Source organism: Dasypus novemcinctus, chromosome 2 (genome assembly GCF_030445035.2).
Source record: "Dasypus novemcinctus isolate mDasNov1 chromosome 2, mDasNov1.1.hap2, whole genome shotgun sequence".
NCBI classification, from domain to species: Eukaryota; Metazoa; Chordata; class Mammalia; order Cingulata; family Dasypodidae; genus Dasypus; species Dasypus novemcinctus.
In genome coordinates, this window is record NC_080674.1 from 73,389,780 (window position 1) to 73,410,567 (window position 20,788).

At 40.0% G+C, this 20,788-nt stretch overlaps 1 protein-coding gene across 2 annotated transcripts in view; it reads left to right on the forward strand.

The window, feature by feature from the left end:
* Positions 1-2,364: 2,364 nt before the first annotated feature.
* The window catches only part of FCHO2 (FCH and mu domain containing endocytic adaptor 2), a 193,935-nt gene continuing 175,511 nt past the window's right edge, over positions 2,365-20,788 (forward strand). Inside the window, exon 1 of one of the 2 annotated variants that reach the window (XM_071208560.1) lies at positions 2,365-2,536. In XM_071208560.1, the coding sequence (XP_071064661.1) occupies positions 2,504-2,536 (33 nt within the window). In that variant the 5' untranslated portion in view covers positions 2,365-2,503. The remainder of the gene's footprint in view (positions 2,537-20,788) is intronic. The other variant, XM_058310078.2, reaches the window with a different exon arrangement.

The window sequence follows — 20,788 nt, forward strand, 5'->3', positions numbered from 1 at the left end:
ATTACACCATCTCATCTGAAATTTAGTCACCTTAAACACTATTTACTATAAAGTTCCACAACTTAAACACAGGACAATTATTGCATATGGTATTTTGGCCTTAATGAGCACTGCAAATACCTGAAATACACAGAGTATTTATCTTCATGGCTGGCCTGTCCTTGATATTTAAGAGATCATGGGTAAGAGTACAAATGGAGGTCAGGGTACCATGTGAAACTATTGTGAATACTATAGTAAATTATAAATGTAACCACAAAGTAGAACACTAAGAGAAGGAAATTCTATGTGTGACAATAGTGGGAAATGATATATCGTTAGGCAAGAATCCATTACATTCAAGCTGAGAGGAAGGATTTGACAAGATAACTAATTTATCATTTTTCTTATCTAAGTGCTTCTGCTTTTCAGCTTCTGCCTGAATTCCAAAGGAGTCTTTTTCTGGTATCAGCAACTGTTTCACCCACAAAGTTTAACTGCAAATAAGTCCACCTTTTGTTTTAAGGACAGAAGGCAAGCAATATGAAAAAGGTTTTTCTTGGGCTGAATGTTATTGGTCATGGGAGAGGATATTTAGGGTTATGGATTATAATGAACCAGTGTTCAGCACCAGATCATGAGTAACAGAGGCACCCAGGTGTTTTTAATAAATTAATGCATGTGTGCTTGATATGTATGGCCCTTTAAAGCATGGAGCCCAAAATAGGAACCTCTTGTGCCCCGTGTAAGGGTGGTTAATGCTTAGTGAATACTAGGAATTTAATGCCAAGTTCATTTGCATGATGCATCTTTTAAGAATTTCTTCAGCTTCAAGAAGAGAGAGCACTAGACTGATGATTTAGCAAGCACTGTAGCATACATATATCTAAGCTTGACTTCCCAAATACTAGGTATGAAGACTTTTTATATAAATAAAATAGCATTTTCCAAGGCAATTCAACAAACATTGAAAAAACACAACCCTTTATCGTGAAAAATTTCAAACATTAAAAGAAAACAGTACAATGAACCACCATGTTTCCAGCATCTAGCTCTAACAGTTTTTAACTAATGGCCAATCTTGTTCCTTCTCTACCCCTACTCTTCTCTCCTTCCTCAATGAATTTTGAAGCAAATTCTCAATGTCTTAGGGTTGCATCCTATTTAGCTCTAAAAGATATTCTTTATCACAATTATTCCCAATTTTCAGCCCTTTTCAGGTTCATCTTTGTGATAGGTACTGCTTGGTTTTCACTTTTGGGGATGAAAATATTTTCCCTTGAAGAAAGTGTTATTTTATAGTGTTCATCATGCTTGAAATCACCAAATCTGAGGAGATGTGGTGTGTATGAATAAAGCTACAGTAAATCTATTTGTGGGGCTTCGCTTCAAGAAATGCAGATTGTATTAGCAATGATGTATTAGCATTTGATAGAACTAGTTTTTCCTTCACCTTTGGCAACAATCAGGTGATAGTTTGAGACCTCTGTAAATTTTTTTTTATTAGAGAAGTTCTAGGTTTACAGAAAGAGCAGGCATAACCCTATTAATAACTTGTTACTGTGGTACACTTGTTACAATTTGTGAAAGGATATTTTATTATACTAGTACTTATAGTCCATCATTTAGTATGTTGTACTATCTTAAGTTTTGTTTTTTTTTTAAATAAATTTTACTTTTAGCCAAGTTTTATACTTACATTTACAGAAACTTTCACCGAAAGTATAAGGAATTCCCATATAATCCCACACCCAATAAACTGCCTGGGTCAGGAAAAATGGTTTGTTTCAGGTCAGTTCCTCCTCTCGGCTGTCCCGGCTGGTTTGCTCCAGCCAGCGGCTCTGGTCCGCCTCAGTGCCTGAGTCACATGCAGTACCAGGGGCTCTCAGGCGTTTCCTCATTTTCCGGCCTTGGAAAGGACTGCTTTGGTTCTTAGTTCCCCGTCAAGGAAAGGCACCCTGTTGACCAAAGTTTCTTAAGCGCAGCTCCGGATGGCCAGCGGCCAAGTTTCCTCCAACCTAGTTTGCCCAGACTTTGGTCCGTTCGGGATCCTCGAAGGCCAGTGCAGCTAGTCTTGTTCAGGAGGCCAAGCTGCCGCCGGCCCCACCCTCTCATCGTTCCGTCCCTAGGCCAGTAACCGTCTCAAGGCCAGAGACTGCGGGCAGTTTCCCCGGTGATCCTTCAGGGACCCGACTTTCCACCATTCCCAAGAGAACCCGGAATCTAGCCGCGCCCGGGCTGGTAACACGGGAAGGCGAGCCAGACCCGAGCAGGCAAGCCAGACCCGGGCAGAGGGCCCGCGGCGCATGCGCCTAGCGAAGCCTTGGAGTCTAAGTCTTCGCTCAGCGGGAGCAGCCGCTAGGTGGCGCATGCGCCCTGGTGGGTGTGGGCCGGTCTCAGGAAAGAAGGCGGCGGCGGCGGCGGCGGCAGCGGCGACAGGCGGGGGCGCCGTAAGGGTCCGGCCGGTGTTTACACAGCGGCGGACGGGCGCGGACGCGGAACCTAGCGCGGCGGCAGCGGCACGATGGTCATGGCGCATTTCGTTGAGAATTTTTGGGTAAGAGGACGATTTTGGAAATTTTGCGGGTTTCGGCGTCGGACACTTTCAGCGCCTGACCTCGGCCTGCGTGCGCTTCGGGCGGTAGCGGCAGCAGCGGCGGTAGCGGCAGCTCCTGGGGTCCAGCGAGTGTCCTCGGACCGCCGCCTGCTGGGTCCCGCCTGGCTGAAGCCGGGTAGGCTGCGGGTCGCTGGTGGACCGGGACGCTCAGGCTTGTAGACTTTGCCGGGGGCGGGGGCTGTCAGCGCGGCCCGGAGCCTGCGACGGGGCCGCCAGGCTAAGGACAAAGCGCCGGATGGGGCGGGAGACGGGATCTGGCCCCACCGGAGGCTTTGGGCGCCGGGCGCGCTCCCCGCGGGGCGTGCGGGGCGGATCGGACGCGAAGGAAGTGCGGGTGGCGCGGCCGCCTCCCACTGTACACTGCCTGGGAGCGCCGACCGGAGCCGAGTGGAGAAGGCTCGCTTGCTTTCCTCGCCGTAGGCCCCCATTTTGCCCCTTTGCCCCCCACCATTTCCACACGGAATCCCGTGCGAGGTTGGGCTGGATAAGCATTTCCTTTCGGCCTCGCAGCTCGCCTCGGTAGTCTGCGCCCAGGACTTTGCCTCTGGGCCTGTTCACAAAGCGTCTAAAAGTTGAATTAAATATATCTGAATTGCTTGGGCTTAAATGCTTCGAGACTTCCCCCTTGTCTCCTGTGCTTTCCCCCCTTCCTCATTCTTTCCACACCCATAGTCTTAATTTAGGATTAGATTTTTCTTTGAGAATGGCCTCTCAGTCTGCCTGTGGAGTATTTTTCTGCAATTATTGTTTGTTGTACTGGGAAGTACAGTTCATCCATGCATCAGAAAGTAGCAGGCTTACTCAGGTATCTTGGGTGAATCTCATGTTTATGTTCTGACAGTTTCAAGTACTACCATTCCATCTTAGTTAAGATTTTTAAATATTTAAAGGGATAATATTTTCATAAGGGATGTTTCCTAAATTCTTAATTCTAAGCGTCTCAAGCATGGACTCGTTTGGTAATCAGATCAGTTCAGAGCTGTTTGCCATTGATTTTCCTTGTTTTCCACAATATGAGACATTAGGGTTTTAAAAGAAGTTATATAGAGATACAATTTACCTGCCATACAATAAACCCATTTAAAATGTAAATTCATTGGCTTTTTGTTTATAGAGTAATGCAATATTAGAACAATTTCATCAACTCAGAAACCTGTATGCATTGGTTTTTACTCGGTGTTCTTTCTTCAGACCCTGGCAACCACTAATCTACATTCGGCCTCTATAGATTTACCTAAGCTGGACATTTCATATAAATGAAGTCATAAATGTTCTTTTGTGACTGGCTTCTTTCACATAGGTTAATGTTTTCAAGATTTATCCATGTTGGAGAATATATCAGTAATTCATTCCTTTTTATTGCTGAGAAATATTTCATTGTATGGCTATACCACACTTCATTCATTCATTGATGGAAATTTGGATTTTCCCACTTTTTCATGTGTAGTGCTGTGACGTACATTTTTGTATAAGTTTTTGAGTGGATAGATGTTTCCAATCCTGTTGGGAGAAGAATTGCCGGGTCATATGGTAACTCCATGATTAACATTTTGAAGAACTGCTAAACTGTATTTCCAAAGTGGCTGCAGCATTTTACAGTTCCACCAGCAATATCTGAGGATTCCAGTTTCTCCACATGCACACCAACACTTATTGTCTGTCTTTGTGTGTGTTTGGTTATATATACATAAAACAAAATTTCTCATTTTAACCACTTGAATTTATATTATTCAGTAATATAGATTATATTCACAATATTGTACTACTATCACCACCATTTATTACTAAAATTTTTTTTCCCCAAACAGAAAGTCTTCCTATGAAGCAATAACTACTGTTCCTTCCTTCTCCCCAGCCTCTGGTAACCTATAATCTAGTTTATCTCTCTGAATCTGCTTGTTCTAGATATTTCAAATAAGTGAAATCATATAACATTCTTTTGTGTCTGGCTTATTTCAATCAGCATGATGTCTTCAAGATATATTCATGTTCTAGCGTGTATCAGAACTTCATTCCTTTTTAGGACTGAATAATATTCAATTGTTTGTATATACCACTTTTTGTTTATCCATTCATCAGTTGGTGGATACATGGGTTGTTAAATAAGCTTTTGGCTCTTGTGAATAATGCTGCTATGAACATTGGTGTACAGATACCTGTTGGAATTCCTGTTTTCAATTCTTTTGGGTATATACCTAGAACTAGAATTGCTTGGTCATATGGTAATTCTATTTTTAACTTTCTGAGGAACCACCAAAGTATTCTCCACAGTGGCTGCACCATTTTTTTTACATTCCTGTCAACGACATGGACATAAGTTCCTCTTTCTCCGCATCCTCTCTAACATATATTTTCTTCATTTTCTGATTTTAAAATAATAGCCATCAAGGTGGGTTTGAAGTAGTACCTCATTGTTATTTTGATTTACATTTCGCTAAGGACTAAGGACCCTGAGCATCTTTTTATGTGTTTATTGGCGTTTTGTATGTCTTCGGAGAAATGTTCATTTTATTTTATAGTGGTATAGTGGATGTACCAGAATTTATTCATCCACTCTTCTGCATATAGGCACTTAGACTGTTTTCAATAGCTTGCCATTACATTTGTGATTGCATTTTATATATATATTTGTATATCTTCTTTGGATAAATGTCTCTTCAGATCCATTGCCCATTTTTAAATTATGTATTCTTTATATTTTTGAGTAGTGTTATTTATATACTCTGGATTCTGGATACAAGCCCCTTATCATATATAGGATTTGCAAATACTCTTTCCCCTTCCCTGCCCCCCCCTGCCCCCACCCCCTTTTTTTTTTTAGCCATATCAGGGTCCATGGATTGAACCCAGGACCTTCCATATGGGAGGTGGGAGTTCATCTGCTTGGGCCACATCTGCTCTGTTTTTTACTTTCTTGATGGTGTCCTTTGAAACACAAATTTTTATTTCAAATCTTGAAGTCCAGGTTATCAATTTTTTTCTTTTATCACTTGTACTTTTGGTGTTGTATCTAAAAAGGCTTGACGTTTGCCTAACTCAAGGTCTCAAAGATTTACTTCTTTGTTTTCCTCTTTAGGTTTTATAGTTTTAGCTTTTATTGGCCTGTGATCTACGTAGAGTTCATTTTTGTTTATGCACCAGGAAGAGTACAACTTATTCTTTAGCATATGAATATCCAGTTGTGCCAGCATCATTTTTCAAAGACTGTTCTTTCCCCTGTTGAATTGTCTTGGTATCTTTGTTGAAAATCAGTTGACCATAAATATGGATTTATTTCTGGACTCTAAATTTTCTCTATGCAAAGATCACACTATTTTGATTACTGTTGCTTTGTATAGTAGGTTTTAGAATCAGGACTTGTGAGTCTTTCAACTTTGTTCTTTTTCAAGATTATTTTTTCTATTAATATTTTGAGTCCCTTGCATTTCCATATAAATTTGAGGAGCAACTTGTTAATTTCAGGCCTTAGGTTTTATAATAGCAATTATGAAAACTTTTGTAAAGACCATTTACTTCAATTAAATTGACATTCTTGTAAATGTTTTACCTCATTTTTTGATTCATGAACATGTTTTTGAAGTTCTCTAACTTAATTCCAAATTGCATCTTAACATTACAAGGTTATATTTTATTTTCTGTTAATTGAGCTTTGAGCATACCTTTGAAGTTTTTGGCTATTATGAATAATGCTTCTGTGAACATTTTTGTACAAGTTTTGTGTGTCTCTTTTTGTCCCTGTTAATAGAGGAACTTGGATATCTGAAATCTGGAAAGAATTTCCAAATCTCATTTATGCTTCAGTTTTTGCCTTTACTCCTATTAAATATTTTATTTGAACTGAAATAGAGTACAGATAGTAAAATAGACTTCATATTATCTTACTTTCCAGTCTGGAATTGGGGCTGAAATCTCTATATTGGAGTGTTGTTTTTAAAAAAAATTTTTTTTTCAGGCAGAGAAGTTGATTAGATTACTGGCATGGTGGGGGTCTGAAGTGAAACTTCAGCCTAAATTGGCATGTACAAATTTCTAAGGGAGGGTTAAATGAGCTAGTAAAGTCTAGGAACTAGTTACTTAACCAGCTTCTGAGAATTTGACAGTTATCTGTTTAAAACAACTTAAAATTTACATACTTAAGGATCATTTATAAAGCAATTACTAAAATAAAAACTTATAATATTAATTTCACATTTTTCCTAATATTTAAGGTGGCACTACCAAAATGAAATAAAACTTATCAAAGTAAGGTAGTAGAAACCCTTAAAATCTCAGGCTTCTAACTGAACAGCCTATGAATTGTCTTTATCCCCCACACATAAAAAGCAAGCTTTTTTGTTGTGGCATTTTGTTTGAGGAAAGTTTAGATCAATCAAACGCTCTTCAAGCTCTTTTAAAACCAAGCCAGCACATCCTGCCTTTTCCTTTAAAGTATAGTTTTACTAGCTAAAACCTAATGCTAAGTTACAAATCCCTTTACTTAATACTGTACTCTGAAGAGAAAAATGTATTAAAAACATCCTATGCCCTGAATGACATTACAATGAGAGATACAGGCCATTATTTATCTTGCCATAACCTACATTATGAGTGGGAGAGAGTGTAAACTATAATCTGTGCTTAATGGCAATGCTCCAAAATGTGTTTTTCAATTACAAAGAATGTACCACACTAATGAAAGATGTTGCTAATGTGGGAAAATGTGGGAGGCATGGGGACCAGGGATATGGGAATTTCCTGTATATTCTATGTAACATTTATGTAATCTAAGTATCTTTAAAAAAAAAAAGGAAAAAAAACCAAAAACGTCCTATGCAGATAGTCGGTTTCTGCCACAAAGCTGAAATGTTTTTCTATTAAAATATGACTGCAAAAATTTATTTATTCAGTTAATTATTGGGGATTGAACATGAGAAGCGAGTGCTCAACCACTGAGCCACATCTGCTCCCCCACAAATATAATTTTGATAGCAGAAATTCCCACCATTGCTTTTAATATGTAAAAACAGTTAGTCAAAAGATGATGTAACTTTAAAAAGGTATCTGCAAGTATTACAGTGAAGTATGTGTATGTGCTGTTTCTCAGAGTTAAGTAGTAGTTTTAATGTCCTTGAGATTATTTATGTCACCATTGCACTATAGTAAAACTAAAATTGCTTTATATTTTTATGTAAGCCTAGATTATTATTTTTTTCTACTTAATGAAGTTTTAGATTATATAAAAGTTACATTGAAAATATAGGGGAGAAGCGGATGTGGCTCAAGCAGTTGGGTGCCCATCTGCCACATGGAAGGTCCTGGGTTTGCTTCCCAGTGCCTCTTAAAGAAACAAGCAAGACGGTGATCTGATGCCGCAAGATGATGCAGTGAAGAGACACAGCAAGGAAACGTATTGAGAGACACAACAAGCAGGGAGTGGAGGTGGCTCGACTGATTGGGTGCCTCCTTCCTACATGGGCAATCCAGAGACAGCATACAGCAAATGCAAGCAATGAAGTGGGGTGGGAGAAATAAATAAATGAAATAAATCTTAAAAAATATGTAAATGTATATAGGGGATTCTCATATACCCCACTCCCTCCCCCATTAAGAACATCTTTCATTAGTGTGGTACATTTGTTAAAATTGAACAAATATTGAAGCATTGCTACTAAGCTTGGTCTGTAGAATATATTATGGTTTACACTTCACACTGCCCAATTTTAAAGTTTTGACAAAATGTATAATGTCCTGTATCCATCATTGTGATATCATGCAGAACAATTCCTATGTCCCAAAAATGCCCCATATTACACCTATTCTTCCCTTTCTCTCCCCTCAGAACCACTGATGACCACTGTGTTTATATCAATGTTACAAGTTCTTCCATTACTATAATAATAATAAGTTTACTTTGGTCTGTAATTTCTCCTTATGTTTGTTCATTCCTTGATCTTGAGCATTTTGGGATGATGATGCCTACTCTGCTTCTGTTTGAGAGGAGGCCTAGATCCCATGGGGCAGATGGATGGAAGTATCTTGCTTGTAGTTGTAGATACTCTTTTTTGGTATGACATTGTCCATCATCATTCTTTGATTGGTTGTCCTGGGTGAGTCTAGTGAACTGGCTGCAACTCTGCTGACATTCGGGGCTCAACCAGCATGTGAAGATACCAAAGATTTAAGTCTTTGGGACATGTTTAAGGCATATAGTGCTAAGTAAAGTTTCAAAAAGAGGGTCAGAAGAGCCATGTGTAGGAAAATTATAGATGAGTCTGTTACATTGGGAGATAGTTTATCATATATTCCAAGCTAAGGCCCATTGACAGGGTACCTATTTCCTGGGGTTGTCTGCCCTGCCTATAGTATCCATATGTCTCTAGAGCCCTCAGGAGTACCTCTGCTTGAGGCATTGTTTACCGTCGCAGTCAGTGAGATCCTCCTGAGAGGAGCGTAAACCTAACCTCTGGAATGACCTTTCGACTCTGAAATCTCTTATCTGTGAAAACATTTGTATTTCATATTCACTTCATTTGGTCAAGGTTTTCTTCCAGATGCATCACTAGTTGGCTCTTGGTGATAATCCTTTGGTGCCAGAGTAGTCCAAATCTGGGATTCATGTCCCATGATGGGTGGGGGGAGGAGAGCAGAGTGTTTATATGCTGAGTTTGGAATAAAAAAATTTTTTTAAGAAATAGATTTCATAGAGGATAGTTATTTAAGAGAAAAGATAAGTGAGCACAGCACACTTGAATACCTTTAAACCTCATTTTATGTAATAATCCCGGTCTCTTTAATCTATGAAACATTTATCCAAAGGCCCCAACTATTCTTTTGCAGTCATATTGTAATGAACTGACTTTTTAATTTAGATGACTTTTTCCAGAGGTCTATCTCTAGTCAGCATGTTAAAAATGAACAAACAACAGTTACGTTAGGTGTTTTTTTTTTAACCTGAAAATTTTCCTTATTTCTCTACTAACCTGTACAAAAGTTTCATTCCGTTTGTGTATTGATTTCACTGGTATTGTTTTACTTTAATATAAATGGAACACTTGCTTATATATCCAAAAATTGATCTTTTATAACATGGATAATATTTTAACATTTAAAATTTTTTTTAAAAATCCAGAATTGCTATTAATAAGAGTTGGGTTGCAGAACATTATTGTATTTTTGCTTAATTATCTAATCTAAATTTAGCATTCTGGACTAGAGATTAACAACTATACACACACACATATTCTTTGGAGTTATTTGTTCATATGAAAATATAAAAAAATAGCTTAAGAAAATTTAGTTTTGGTGATCATAGAGACCCAGAATATAGGCTGTTATTTTGTTACTTGAAATTTCCAAATATTGTAGTTTTGAATATCTGTCAAGAATATGATCCCATCAGATGATATACTAAAATGATAAAAAAATATTAGCAGGTTTGCAAAATTTACATGGTTCAGAACTCAAAAGGCATGAAAGGGAATGCAATATAAAATCGACTTCGGTTTCTCCAGCCATCTTTATTTCCCCAAAGGCAGTCATTGTTATCAGTTTCTCATGGAGTTTTCCAGAGATAACCTATATACATACAAGTAAATAACATATACTAAATTAAAAGATATTATAGTTTAACTGTTAGCCATGCCCAAATTGGTTTTAACTGCAGCAGATTTTGAAAATGTAAATTACAGATTTATCCAACTTGGTTCAAGTAGACATGATAGGTGGACATTATAAAATAATAGTGTGTTAGATTTCATTGAATTTTATTGTGAGGCCCTTTAGGGTTTTTTTGGTAAGGAGAGGTTGTTTGTATGTTTTTTAAATAAGTTTAGTAGGAGAAATATAGAAGTGAAAATTGATACTGATTTAGTCTGCATAAGTTCAAAGGGAGGATTTTAGAGCATTGATATTAAAAGGATAAACATTTGGTGTGTGGATACTTTTTCTTCCCTACACACTTAATCCTTTGAAAATTACTTAAATTACTTAGGCAAAGGAAATGGGAGAACAGTTATGTTTTGTACATCCTCCCTAAGAAATCCACATGGAAATATGGAAAGGGGAAGAGGACTTGGCTTTCAAGTTACTTTGTGTGGAGAAATTGAAGAATTTTAGAGTTGGAAGAACTTTAGTAGCAATTTGGTACACAAAAGAAAGCTTAGCTTGGTCAGGTGTGGGGAGAAACAAAAACAACTGTACTAGAGCAACTGAGACCTGTAATTAGTATCTATTAGCAAAGGTGCTGGGGAATGTTGCTAGAATGGTTGGAGTTAGAGAGAATTAAGTTGTGAAGTGATTAGTGAACTTTGTGATGAAGTTGGGGAGATAGTTGTGCTCTGTGATGGAATTGCAGAAGTAAAAGTCTTGAAAGATAGGACAGGCATGTTTGCAAATCTCGGAAGATAGAACAAACATGTTTGTTTGACTTTAGGGAAAAGATAGAAAGGTACAACGTAAATTAAACAAATTGTTGGTGTTCGGGGCAGAAAACCAAGGAATGTGAGTTTTAATTTGGTTGAAACAAGTCATTGAAGACCATTATTATTTATAGGTAAATGCACAAGCATACAAAAGAAAATTAAAATCATCTATAGCACCACCCCTTAAGATTTTTTTTAGGAATATACAACTCTACAGAAATACACAGATCTGGATTCTATATGGTTCTGAATCTTGATATTTTCTAACAATATTACTATCAAACATTTTTCTCATGTGATTATTCTTCGAAAATATTTTCAGTGCCTGCCTTGGTTTCCAAAGAATGGATAAGACATATATATTTTACCACTCCTCTTTTCCTCCAAGTAGAGAAGTTAGTACTAATGTGAATAAGAAGCCAGTTTAAGAAAGCTTTCTATCTCTTTACAAGAGTAAATTGTAGAGTTATTGAAAAAGCTGAATTTTTTTTTTCGTTTTGAAAGTAAAAAAAAAATATTGCAGAAAATTTGAGAGGTATAAAAACAACAAAAAATTATCCCACCACTGCTTCTGCTCTTTTATTGAGCCTACTTAGAAGGTTTTAATGAAGGTCTTACTGATTTAACCTGTGGAAACTAACTGGAAGAGATGAATTGTAATTGAAAAGATTTGGGAGAGTTATCTGAGTGGTGGGAAAAATGTAATGAGATTTCTTCCCTTCAGTCAACCACCAAATGTGTTTTGGTCTCTGTTGTATCAAATAGTGCTGACTGCCAACAGTGCTCATTCCACATCTTTTTTTTTTCACTTTTATTTATTTTATTTTATTTTATTTTATTTTTTACTGTTTTTTTAAATTCATTTTAAAAAAATATTACATTAAAAAAATATGAGGTCCCCATTCACCCCCACCGCCCCCACCCCACCACTCCCCCCACAGCAACACTCTCCCCCCCATCATCATGACACATCCATTGCATTTGGGGGGTACATCTCTGGGCATCGCTGCACCTCGTGGTCAGTGGTCCACATCATAGCCCATACTCTCCCACGTTCCATCCAGTGGGCCATGGGAGGATCTACAATGTCCGGTAATTGTCCTTGCAGCACCACCCAGGACAACATCAAGTCCCGAAAACGCCTCCACATCTCATCTCTTCCTCCCATTTCCCGCACCCAGCAGCCACCATAGCCACTTTTTCCACACCAATGCCACATTTCTCGATTACTAACCACAATAGTTCACGAATAGAATATCAGTAAGTCCATTCTAATCCTTACTGTATTCCTCCTTCCTGTGGACCTTGGATTGGTTGTGTCCATTCCACATCTATGTCAAGAGGGGGCTTGGATTCCACATGGATACTGGATGCAGTCCTCTTGCTTTCAGTTGTAGGCACTCTTGGCTCCATGGTGTGGTGGTAGACATTCTTCAACTCCATGTTAGCTGAGTGGGGTAAGTCCAATAAACCAGAGTGTAGGAACTGAAGTCTTTTGAGGCTCAGGGCCTGGCTATCATTTGGTCAGTCCAGAGATTCAGATCCCCTAGATATATCTTAAACCCCAGCACCAACTACAATTCCAGTAAAGTAACAGGAAAGGCTTGTGAAAAGAGATCACATCTGAGTCCAGCTCCATCACGCAGAAACACCCAACTCCAAAGAAGGGCCAACTGACATGGCAGTGAACTCCATCTGCCATGACCATAAAACCTGTGGGTCTCTTTAGCCCTCAGAAGAACCAATACCTGGGGTTGTATCTGTTTTATCTGTCTCTAAGACTCTGCTCAGGTGTGCATAAGGGCAATCCTTCTGACAACCTCCAGACTCTTTTTTTAGAGACTCATGGCCATATAAACTCATTTGTCCTTTCCATTTCCCCCTTAATTTAGGTCAAAAAGCATTTTTAACTCCTGTTATTATATGTAGACAGGGATATTCTGCTGGTCCGTGTTGAACCTTTAATTCAAGGTCATTTTCTAGTTACATCATCAGCTGGTACTTGGTAGTGATCCTTTGGCGCCAGGGAGGCTCATCCCCGGGTGTCATGTCCCATGCTGGGGAGAAGGCAGTGCATTTACATGCTGAGTTTGGCTTTGAGACTGGCCACATTTGAGTAACACGGAGGCTGTCAGGAGGGAACTCTTAGGCACATTGCTGCTCTAGGCCTTGTTCTTATTTCAGGTGTATAGGCTCACAAGCATAGTCATTAGTATCAGGGGCTCACTGTTGGACCCTCATTCCTTCCTCGTTCTTGCTGTTGAACCCGGGGGACTGCCGCTGATCCCCTAGGGACCACAACAGAGCCCCCCCCGGCCAGGAACCCAGCACCCCCCCCAAGCTGTTGTTTTTTGCTCATTTCACATCTTTTAATCACTATTCTCCTTTAGCAATATCTTGCCAGTGGTTCTGCAATATAGTTTTAATAATCCTATCTGAAAATCTTAATGTACAAATAGAGCATTGAATAGAAGAGTTTGTAACTTGTGGTCGAACTTGTTTATTTATGGAAAAACTGCTTGCATGTATTTTAATTTTTTCTGGAAATTTTCAAAGTAGAAATGGCAGTAGAGGTCTCTCATTGCATATTTGTTGAACTCTCATCAAAAGTTTCTCTAAACTCTTTTTTTTCTTTAATAATTTTTTATTTCCTGGAGGTACCAGGGACCTTGTACATGGGAAGTGGACACTTAGCCACTGATTTACATCTGCTCCCTATGGTGTTATTTAAAGAGAAGGCAGGATGGAGTGAGACTATAGCAAACATACCTTTTTTCTTTTTTTAAAATTTCTCCCCCTCCCTGGTTCCTCCCCCCCCCCCCCCCCACTTCCCCCTGTTGTCTGCTCTCTCTGTCCATTTGCTGTGTGTTCTTCTGTGTCTGCTCGTATTCTCATTAGGCAGCTCTGGGAACTGATCTTGGGACCATCTGGAGTGGGAGAGAGGTGATTACTCTTTCGTGCCACCTCAGCTTCCCTGTTCTGCTACGTCTTCTTATGTTTTCTCCTCTGTGTCTCTTGTATCATCTTACTGTGCCAGCTTTCCTTGTCGGCTGGCACGCCTGCTCGGGGCAGCTTTCCCATGTGAGGTGGCATTCCCATGCATGGCGGCTCTTCGTGTGGGTAAGCTTGCCATGTGGGCCTGCTTGCTCTCACCAGGAGGCCCTGGGCATCGAACCCTGGACCTTCTATATGGTAGATGGGAGCCCAATTAGCTGAGCCACATCTGTTTCCCCCAAACACATCTTAATGTTACATTTTGTGGTGATTTGTCGAAGTTTGCCGTAAGTGTCAGAGCTAGAGTAAAAGGAAAATGCAGAAAGGTTAGTAAGTTATCTTTGTTTATTTTATTTATTTTTTCATTCATTCATCCATTCATTCCCCCACACCCCCCTCCATGGTTCCCTTGTCTGTCTTCTCATCTTCTTTAGAAGGCACCAGGACATGAACCTGGGACCTCCCATGTGATGGAGGACAGTGCCCAACCACTTGAACCACTTCCACTCCCTTCTGGTTGTATTGTCTGTTAGTTGTGTTGTCTGTTGGTTGTGGTGTCTGCTGGTTGTGGCATCTGCTCCTTGTGGTGTCTGCCTGTCTTCTTGAGGAGGCACTGGGAACTGAACCTGGGACCTCCCGTGTGGGAGGTGGGTGTCCAATTGCTTGAGCCACATCCGCTCTGCTATCTTTATTCATTTATTTAAAGATTCATTTATTTATTTCTCCCCCCTCCTTATTGTTTGCACTCGCTCTCTGCGCTCTCTGTCTGTTCTTTGTGTGCTCTCTGTGTCTTCTTGCCTTCCTTTTAGAAGGTACTGGGAACCCAACCCAGGACCTCCCATGTGGGAGGGAGGCACCAATTGCTTGAGCTACCTTCACTCCCTACTTGTTGTGGCTTTCATTTTGTTTCCTCATTGTGTCTTCTTAATGTGTCATCTGGTTGCATCAGCTTGCTGTCTTGCTTGTCTTATTCAGGTAGCACCAGGAACTGAATCTGAGACCTCCCATGTAGTAGGTGGGCACCCAGGTGCTTGAGTCACATCTGCTTCCTTTTTTTTTTTTTTTTTTTTTTGAGGTAATTTAGAGAGGAAGGTTAGGTATATCATTACTGTTTGCATGACAACCCTTCCTGATCCTTCTCTTCCCCTTCCCCCCACCAAAAAAAAAGAAAAGAAAAAGTAAGGAGAAGCAATTTTTTATTCATAATTTGATTGTATGTTATACATCCATATCTTCTGACAGTTCCAACTTTGGGCTCATGAAAGGTTTTTATTTTTAGTGTTTAACTTATTGTTGTTTTTAAAAGCCTTATTGAAAGAAAAGTTTCAAACATTTGACTAAAAGCTCTAGGGTTTATTTCTTTGTGCTTTCTAGTATATTTGTAAGTCTTAAATCATAAATATTTAACAATTTCTTTTTTTAAACAAATCAGTTTTATTAATAAATATTAATAAAGCATATAGTTCATCCAAAGTGTACAATCAGTGGTATTCAGTATAGTCATAAGTGTGCATTTATCACCTTCATTCATTATTAGAACATTTTCATTATTTTAATAATAATAAAAAACAGACAAAAAAACAAGAAAATTCTTCACCTTGTAATCTGTTGTACATAGCTCCCTGCTGTACAGAGCTGCTATTCCTGCTTTTCTTGCACAATTATTTCTCTATTATACCATTTTATTCATTTTTAAAAAATTTATTGAAGTATATCACTCATACATAAACATATATAAATAAGTGTATAGTAATAGTTATGAACTTACAAAAGCAACATATATAACATCATATAGGACTATCGTACCTCACCCTACTATGAATGCCTGGCATTGTTGTTAAGCATTTTTAACTAATGATTAAAGAGCATTGTCAAGATATTACTACTAACCAAAGTATTTTCCCCCAACCCACCCTATTATTATTATTATCTTTATATATGAACATGCATAAACAATAAGTATATAGTAGAAGTTGTGAACTTAAAGCAAACATGCGTAATGGGTCCTATACATCAACCTCCACCACCTTGCATTGTCTTCAGATGTTTGTTACAAATTATATAACAAGCAAATTATGAAAGAATATTGTCAAAATCTTACTACTAATTATAGTCCTTATCTTATATTTGGTGTGTTTTCCCCCCAACCCTCCCTATTATTATTTTTTAAGTATATTTTTATGACGGAAGTTGTAAACTTATAAAACAGTAATGCGCATATGCAGAATTCCGAAACAACACCCCTCTATCAACACACCACACCGTGGTGGAACATTGGTTATAGATAATATCATCTGATTGTTACCACATCCATATTGTACCTTTGACACACATTTTCCATACTGCCCCATTATCAACGCAATACATCATTGGCATAGATGCAAGAATATTACATTATTACTGCTAACGACAGTCCATAGGTCACTGTGTTTCTGCACATTCCCATCACCCTGTAATAGTGATGTATATTTGCTGTAGCTAAGAAAGGACACTCTTGGATTTCTGCCATCAGCCATATTTCTCATCCACCTCTTGCTTACTGTGCTATTCAGTACCTAGATTATTCTCTAGCATTCTGTCAATTGGCATTTACATACCTAGACTACCATTTTCATCCACATCCCCATTTATAAACTAGCTGTTACTCACTGTGTGTTACCACCCACTGTATATATTTTCATGCTTTTACACACTTCTATGTACATTAAATATCAGTACTCCATCTTAGTCCTCCTCTTATCTCCTTTAAGAATTCACTACCTACCACCACGTCTTGAAGCCATTTTCCTACAATTTCTTTGAGAAGCTTAATGGTTCTTTTATTTTTAGGTTTTTGATCCATTTTGAGTTAACATTTGAATAACGTATGAGGTAGGGGTCCTCTTTCCTTCTTTTGGCTATGGATATCTAGTTCTTTCAGCACCATTTGTTGAATGGACTGTTCTGCCTGAGCTGTGTGGGTTTAACAGGCTAGCCAAAAATCACGTGACCATACATGTGAGGGTCTGTGTCTGAACCATCAATTTGGTTCCATTGGTCTAAGTTTCTGTCTTTGTGCCAGTACCATGCTGTTTTTAACATGATAGCTAGGTAATATGATTAAAAGTCTGGAGATGAGAGTTCACTCTTCCTTTTTAAGATGTTTCTGGCTATTCAGGACCACTTACCCTTCCAAATAAATTTGATAATTGTGTTTTTAATTTTTAAAAATATGCTGGTGGAATTTTTATTGGGATTGCATTGAATCTGTTTATCAAATTGAGTAGAATTGACTTTTTTTTTTTGAGATTTATTTTTTATTTATTTCTCTCCCCTTTCCTGCCACCCCCCTCCCCTAGTTGTCTGCTCTCTGTGTCAATTTGCTGTGTGTTCTGTGTCCGCTTGTATCCTTGTCAGTGGCATCAGGTATCTGTGTCTCTTTTTGTTGCATCATCTTGCTGCATCAGCTCTCTGTGTATGTGGCGCCACCCTAGGCAGCCTGCACTTTTTTTGTACTGGGTGGCTCTCCTTATGGGGCGTGGGGCTCTCTTTGTGCATGGGGCTCCCCTGTGCGGAGGACACCCCTGCATGGCATGGCACTCCTTGTGCGCATCAGCACCGTGCATGGGCCAGCTCATCACACGGGTCAGGAGGCCCTGGGTTTGAACCCTGGACCTCCCATGTAGTAGGCGGACACTCTGTCCTTGAGACAAATCTACTTCCCAAAATTGACATCTTAATGATATTTAGTCTTCCAGTCTGTGAACGTGGAACGTTCTTAGAGTTGTTTAGGCCTTTTTTGATTTCTTTTAACATTGAGTTGCAGTTTTCTGAATACAAGTGCTTTACATTGTTGGGTAAGTTTATTTCTCTTTGAGTTTCATCTGTCATTTTATTTTCACCACTCTTTTGACACTTTGTTACTTTTTTTGTTAGAATCTTCATTTGTAGAATCTTCTAGGCCTCTCCTGTCTCTTCTTTTCAGGTTCTAGCACACTCTTTAGTATTTCCTGAAATTCAGGTCTCTTGGTTAGAAATTCTCTCAGTTTTTGTTTATCTTTGAATATACTAAACTCGCCTTCATTTTTGAAAGACAGTCTTGCAGGATATAAGATTCTTGGCCAGAAGTTTTTCTCATAAAGTATCTTAAATATATCATACCACTGTCTTCTTGCCTCCATGGTTTCTGGTGTGAAATCAGCACTTAATCTTATTGGGTATCCCTTTTATGTTACACGTTGTTATTCTCTTGCTCTTCTCAGAATTCTCTCTTTGTGTTTGGCATTTGACATTCTGATGAGTATGTGTCTCACAGTTGGTCTATTTGAATTTTTTCAGATGGGAGTATGTTGTGCTTCTTGGACATGGATATCTAGGTCCTTCAATAGAGTTGAGAAACTTTCTACCATTATTTCTTCAAATATTCCTTCTGCCCCTTTTCTTTTCTCTTCTCCTTCTGGGACACCCATGACACATGTTTGCATGTCTTTTTCTGTCATTTATTTCCCTGAGACCTTGTTCAATTTTTTCTATTCTTCTGTTCCTTTGTATGTTCACTTTCAGAGGCAATTTCTTCAAGCTCACCAATCCTTTCTTCTGCCTCCTCAAATTTGCTATTATATGATTCCAGTGTTTTTAAAATTTCGTTGATTGCCCCTTTCATTCCCATAAGGTCTGCTGTTTTTCTATGTATGCTTTCAGATTCTTCTTTCTGGTCATGCAGTGTTATCTTAATATCCTTAGTCTCTTTACCCATCTCAAAGAATTTATTAAGGAGATTTGTTTGAACATCTCTGATTAGTTTTCTCGGCTCCTTTGTGTCATCTGGAGGCTTATCTTGTTCCTTTAACTGGGCCATATTTTCCTGTTTCTTCATGTGGATTATAGTTTTTTGTTGGTGTCTTGGCATCTGGCTTACTAGAGTGTTTATCCTGGGTGCATTTTTTCTCTTTAGTTTAGGGCTTCCTGTCCTTTCTACCTTGCTGGTTGTGTAATAGGCACCAAGGATGTAGTTGGTGCTATAAGCTGTGGAGGCTCAAGCTGCCCTCATTGACTCAGGACCAATGTACCTTCTCCCAACTTTCTCCTTTGTCAGGGGTAGGGACAGAGCCACAGCTGTGTGAAGTAATCCAAGTTGTGCAGACCTAGACTATAGTTGCCCAGAAAGACTGATGAAGCTTCATGCCCCTTCCTCCCCTGCCTGGGACAGGGATGGAGGTGCAGATGTGGGCAGCCATCTATGCAGTGCAGGTCCAAGATGACTGCAGTTTCCCCTGTAAACTTCCAAGTATTTAGTCTGTGCCAGCCAAATGTGCCTGCAGTTACCTGGCTAAGCTGGTGCAGGGCCTGCCGGGCTTCTCCCTGCCATAGGTGGGGCTGAAGCCTAGGCTAGGGTTGCAGGCCGATCTGCATGAAAGAAACTGGTTTCTACCATTACTGTGATTTTTGGGCAGGTTTGCTTCTCCTCATGCTAGGTCAGAGTAAAAATGGTGGCCACTGCCTCTTTCCAACTTGGACACGCTCAAACTCCAGCTGTTCCCAGGGCCACACTTCAGCCAGCTGAATTCACCAATCAGTAGCTGAAATTGACAGCCAACCCTCTCCTCCTCCCCTGTTTTTCGGAAGTGAAGCCCCTAAATCCAGCCACAGAACAGCTCCTGGGGCAGCCTGCGCCGCCAAAGTAGGACAAAAATGGGCTTCCGCACCTTGGCTGGTAATTTCCTGGCGAGGCTGGCGCACGTCCCCCCAACTTCCTCCGTGCCGGATGTGGGGTTGGGGCTTAGGCTAGACCTGCAATCTGATCTTTATGGAAAGAAGCCGGTCCCTACCAGCACTGAGATTTTCAGTCCACCCCATTTCCCTCGTGCCAGGTGTGGAATTAAGATGGCGGCTACCAGAAACGGACTTGGCCCAGTGGTTAGGGCGTCCGTCTACCACATGGGAGGTCCGTCCGCGGTTTAAACCCCGGGCCTCCTTGACCCGTGTGGAGCTGGCCCATGCGCAGTGCTGATGCGCGCAAGGAGTGCCCTGCCACGCAGGGGTGTCCCCCGCGTAGGGGAGCCCCACGCGCAAGGAGTGCGCCCCGTAAGGAGAGCTGCCCAGCGCGAAAGAAAGTGCAGCCTGCCCAGGAATGGCGCCACCCACACTTCCCACCGCTGACGACAACAGAAGCGGACAAAGAAACAAGACGCAGCAAATAGACACAAAGAACAGACAACCGGGGGAGGGAGGAGAATTAAATAAATAAATCTTAAAAAAAAAAAAAAGATGGCGGTACTGGCCTCTTTCTGACTTGGACAGATTCAAACTTTAGCTGTTCTTAGGATTATACTTTAGCTCACCAAAGGTACTCAGCAGTAGCTGAAGCTGGTGCTCCACTGTCTCTTCCTCACCTATTTTTGGGAAGTGGAGCTTTCAGTTCTAGCTGTGGAACAGCTCCAGAGGCATCTTGTGCCTCTAGCGGAGGTTGGGCACTGGCCTTATGGCGTGGAGCGCTCTACTTAGTAATCTTCTCTGCAGCTGGGTAGTCTCCTCCTTCGACCCCTTCAGAGACATTGCAGGATGCTCTTCTGGTCTCCTGGAGCTCCCAAACAGGAGCTTCAGCTAGCTCCAGATAGCTCTGGGTGTTTACTAACTGCCCTGTAGCAGGAACCGACTCTAGGAGCACCTTATTCTGTCTCCATCTTGCTGGTTGTCCTTTTTAAGCAATTTAATTGAGATATACCCATACCACATGACCTATCCAAAATGTATAAATAATGACTTTTATTTTCTTTCTCTCTCTTTTTCTTTTTCTCTCTCTCTTGCTTTTAGTATAATC